The following is a 1,764-nucleotide window of genomic DNA, read 5'->3' on the forward strand; positions in this document are numbered from 1 at the left end:
CTAGTGCACCCCCAATCTAGCAAATGTTAAAGCACTCCTGAAGGAACGGGATAGTTCTAGAAAACGGGTGGCGTGACACTAGTCACGTGACCTCGCTGACGCAACAGGTGCTTATCCTAGTAGATTGAAATAACAAAAGTCCAATATTAAGAAACAAGATTGTGCATAAAAAATTTTGTTATTTAGCACCAAAAATATTTAATACTTTTTTGTCTTTAACGAAAAATATGAAAATAATATAACTTATATTTGTGATATTTTACTACCAAGAGATTTTTTTTGTATAACTAGAACAAAGATAATAAAATGAACAATTAACGTTTACTCAGATGAGCTAAAAGCTTTTGGGTTAATTATAATTTGTATTTATAATTTAATTTGTTTTAATTCTGTTTTATTGTAATAATGAAAAAAAATGTTGTGATTACAATTAACTTGTATTTTTAGGGTACTCCGTCCCTTGTCTTACCCACAATAATCACAGAAGATTTTGATACTTGTATTTTTAGGGTACTCCGTCCCTTGTCTTACCCACAATAATCACAGAAGATTTTGATACTTGTATTTTTAGGGTACTCCGTCCTTTGTCTTACCCACAATTTCTGTGATTATTGTGGGTAATACAAAGGACGGAGTACCCTAAAAATACAAGTATCAAAATCTTCTGTGATTGATTTTGATGAAATGTCAACTTCCGATGACTCGAATCTCCTTAAATCTAAATCTCTGGGGGCTCGGGATCGAATTCGGTCACTCTCTGGTGGAACTTCAAAGATGTCCGCTCCTCGTGAAGCCCTGGGCCACAGTCGTTTAAGACGGCCCTCTGGGGACGATGTACTTTCGGGAATTAGTCCTTCAAGGAAATTAGCCATATTTGAAGCCTTTCGTCCTCGTTCTAAATCAGAGAGTAAATGGCAAACACCGAACATTATAACAACAATAAAAAACTCTATGCAGAACACATTTTCCTCGTCGCCAGAGGGCAGAAGTTCGCCCAAATCTCCGACACAAGCTCTTGCCCAGTTACAGGTGTCGCTCGGATCTTCTGTTGCATCAAACTATTTAGACCCATTTTCACGAGGTGAATACCGCAAACAGGTGTCGGGGTCCGAGAGTAAAAGCGGACCCGTTTCGAAGGTTATTGAAATGTTTCGTAATCGATCTAATTCTATTGCCACTGACGTCTTTTCCAAGGTAAGTCAAACATTAGAGTAACGTCACAGAGTTTCAAAACGTGTATTAATACATTATTATAATACAGTAAAAAAAAATATTATTTTATTACAATTAAAGAAACGAATATAAAAAAAGCCCGAGCTTTAGTTGGAAGAGTCACCTCTTAAATTGTTTTAATCATTATAATTATAATAATCTGGTATTATAATTTTACCAAAAATCAATTTTATGATTCTCATTTTTCTGTATAGTATTCTAACCAGTTGTCATTCAGACCTGACGTGAACTGGTAGTTAGGGTTTAATGTACAGAAACGTTGTAGATTCAGTTGAATCTACAACGTTTCTGTACGTTACACATAATATGCATCCACTGAATCCACAACGTTTCTGTACGTTACACATAATATGCATCCACTGAATCTACAACGTTTCTGTACACTACATATCAGTTGATGCGTTTGATGTGTAACGTACAGAAACGTTGTCGATTCAGTTGATGTGTAACATACAGAAACGTTGTAGATTCAGTTGATGTGTAATGTACAGAAACGTTGTAGATTCAGTTGATGTGTATTATGTATAGTGC

The 1,764-nt window shown here is 35.4% G+C and overlaps 1 protein-coding gene across 1 annotated transcript; it reads left to right on the forward strand.

The window, feature by feature from the left end:
* Positions 1-514: 514 nt before the first annotated feature.
* On the forward strand, positions 515-1,194 carry LOC111083633 (the record flags this gene model as incomplete). Its single annotated transcript, XM_022380268.1, has 2 exons — positions 515-548; positions 673-1,194. A coding segment is annotated over exon 2 (510 nt), but the record flags the coding sequence as incomplete, so codon positions are not given.
* Positions 1,195-1,764: the final 570 nt, after the last annotated feature.

Source organism: Limulus polyphemus, unplaced genomic scaffold (genome assembly GCF_000517525.1).
Source record: "Limulus polyphemus unplaced genomic scaffold, Limulus_polyphemus-2.1.2 Scaffold10433, whole genome shotgun sequence".
Taxonomy (NCBI): Eukaryota; Metazoa; Arthropoda; class Merostomata; order Xiphosura; family Limulidae; genus Limulus; species Limulus polyphemus.